General features: G+C 36.2%; 1 protein-coding gene across 1 annotated transcript; it reads left to right on the top strand.

The window, feature by feature from the left end:
* The first annotated feature begins 566 nt into the window (after window positions 1-566).
* Window positions 567-1,514, top strand: LOC137046901 (odorant receptor 131-2-like). Its single transcript, XM_067424357.1, has one exon. The coding sequence runs from the start codon at window positions 567-569 to the stop codon at window positions 1,512-1,514; it is 948 nt and encodes a 315-aa protein (XP_067280458.1).
* Window positions 1,515-1,968: the final 454 nt, after the last annotated feature.

The following is a 1,968-nucleotide window of genomic DNA, read 5'->3' as shown; positions in this document are numbered from 1 at the left end:
GTTCAGTTTGTGCCATGGGTAAGACATCTAATCGCTCACCCGATGGGTTACTCCAACTGGAATTTAGGAGTACAGTCCACTGAGGCAGACCAGCCAAAAAACATTTTACTTTTGTCTTCCTGCAACAGAGTGGTGCGTAATGGAGTACAGCAGGCCAGCATCAAGAATATCAAATATTGGGCGGACAGTTTGGCTATTTCTAATTGTTCTGGGGAACTTGTCCCCCTCAATGTCTATGGTTAAAGAATTAAAGACATATTTCTTTACGAACGTACAAGGAAACATAAACCACTGGGACTTGGTGAAATACACACCAAGGGTTGCTGCTATTGTTGTTTGTTTGTTTGTTTTCATTTTGACACACAAACCAGCCACTGGGATTCTATACGTAGTTCATGACAGATGCTCTCATTGATATTTAAAGTGGGATGCTCCCTGATCATTCTCTGTATCTTCAACAGCAGAGGTTGCACACGCCTGGTTACACAAGACTTTATAGATCACAGTATTAGGATATTATTTGTTTTATATCAACTTTAAAAAAAATATTTTTTATGCTTCTGAATATGTCTAATTTAAATTATTCTATATCTAACATCACTCAGACTATATCATATGTGGTGGATCGAGATTTGAAAACAGTTTTGTCTGTGTCCTCATGTGTTATTTTCTTTTATGTCAATGGGGTCATGATCTTCACTTTGAGGAAAAAGACTGTTTTTCAGGAGGCATCCCGCTACATTTTGTTTGGTCACATGCTTTGGGTCGATACGCTTAATCTTGTTATGAGTGTAGTGTTGTTTGTGTGTGCTGTTTGTAGGCTTTTTGTCATGAAAATCGCCTGTCTTATCCTTCTTGTTGCTGCAACAGCTCTCTATCAGGTCTCTACATTAAATCTGGCTTTGATGTCACTGGAGAGATATGTGGCCATCTGCATCCCTCTCAGACACGCAGAAATCACCACCTGCGGAAGAACTAACATGGCAATAGGTGTTGTTTGGGCGTTAAGCTGGATTCAGTCTGTGTCTGAGATTATTATCTTTTATTCTGTTGATACAAACACAGCAATGCATTCGTTCTGCTCAAGAACTACTCTCTTTAGGCTGCAGGTCTATAAGCAACTTGATATAGCTTTCACTTGTGTATTTTTTATATCTGTTTGTTTTATTATTATCTTTACTTATGCTTCTATAGCAGCTGTGGCTAAAACAGCCTCCGGTGATAAAATGTCTGCCAAAAAAGCCAACAAGACTGTTCTGTTGCATCTAATACAGCTGGGTCTCTGTGCTGCATCCATTTTAGTTGGAGTTATCCAAGAAGTCATTTATGTTTATACTGACTTAATGACTTCATTGAGTGTGATGTATTTTTGCTTTGTAACGTTTATGATTTTTCCAAGATGTCTAAGTCCTCTAATATATGGCATGAGAGATCAGGCCTTCAGCTCTTTATTTAAATACTACTTCACATTTGGTCTCAAAAGAAAAAACAGTTGTAATACAGAGATACATTAAGCAGGAGGAGGCTGAAAAATACTAGATAATATAAAAGTCATAGTATTAAAATATTATTGAAAAGGCTTTAATAGATTATGTTCTTTCGTTATTAAGATACAAAAGGAAATTTCTCTTAAACTGCAAAATATGAACTTGTGTATTTCTACAATGAGATATTGGCGATAAACCACACAAGCTTGTCTTTGGCAAAACATGTAACTTATTTAACAAACATTTACCCTTTATTACAATGTTTGACAGTGAAAGGACCGCAGATATGACAATGTGTTTTGTAAGGTTTGTTTTATTTGTCCATGTTTTGCTTTCTTTCCAGTCATATAGCATAAAAATAATTACAGTTACCACTGAGGTTCCTTTTTTCCAGTCATATACTGTCTCATGGAACATGTGTGACATCAATATGTGCTGGAAATGAGTAACTGCATTTTTGAAAATGAAACCAAAATAAAAT

The sequence above is a fragment of the Pseudorasbora parva genome, chromosome 18, assembly GCF_024679245.1.
Source record: "Pseudorasbora parva isolate DD20220531a chromosome 18, ASM2467924v1, whole genome shotgun sequence".
NCBI lineage: Eukaryota > Metazoa > Chordata > Actinopteri > Cypriniformes > Gobionidae > Pseudorasbora > Pseudorasbora parva.
Note: the sequence above shows the minus strand (reverse complement) of the source record. Positions and strands in the feature narration are given on the sequence as shown.

What these genes read in the sequence shown, in the direction of transcription:
- LOC137046901 (XM_067424357.1), top strand. Translation starts at nt 567, where the DNA reads ATGTCTAATTTAAATTATTCTATATCTAACATCACTCAGACTATATCA.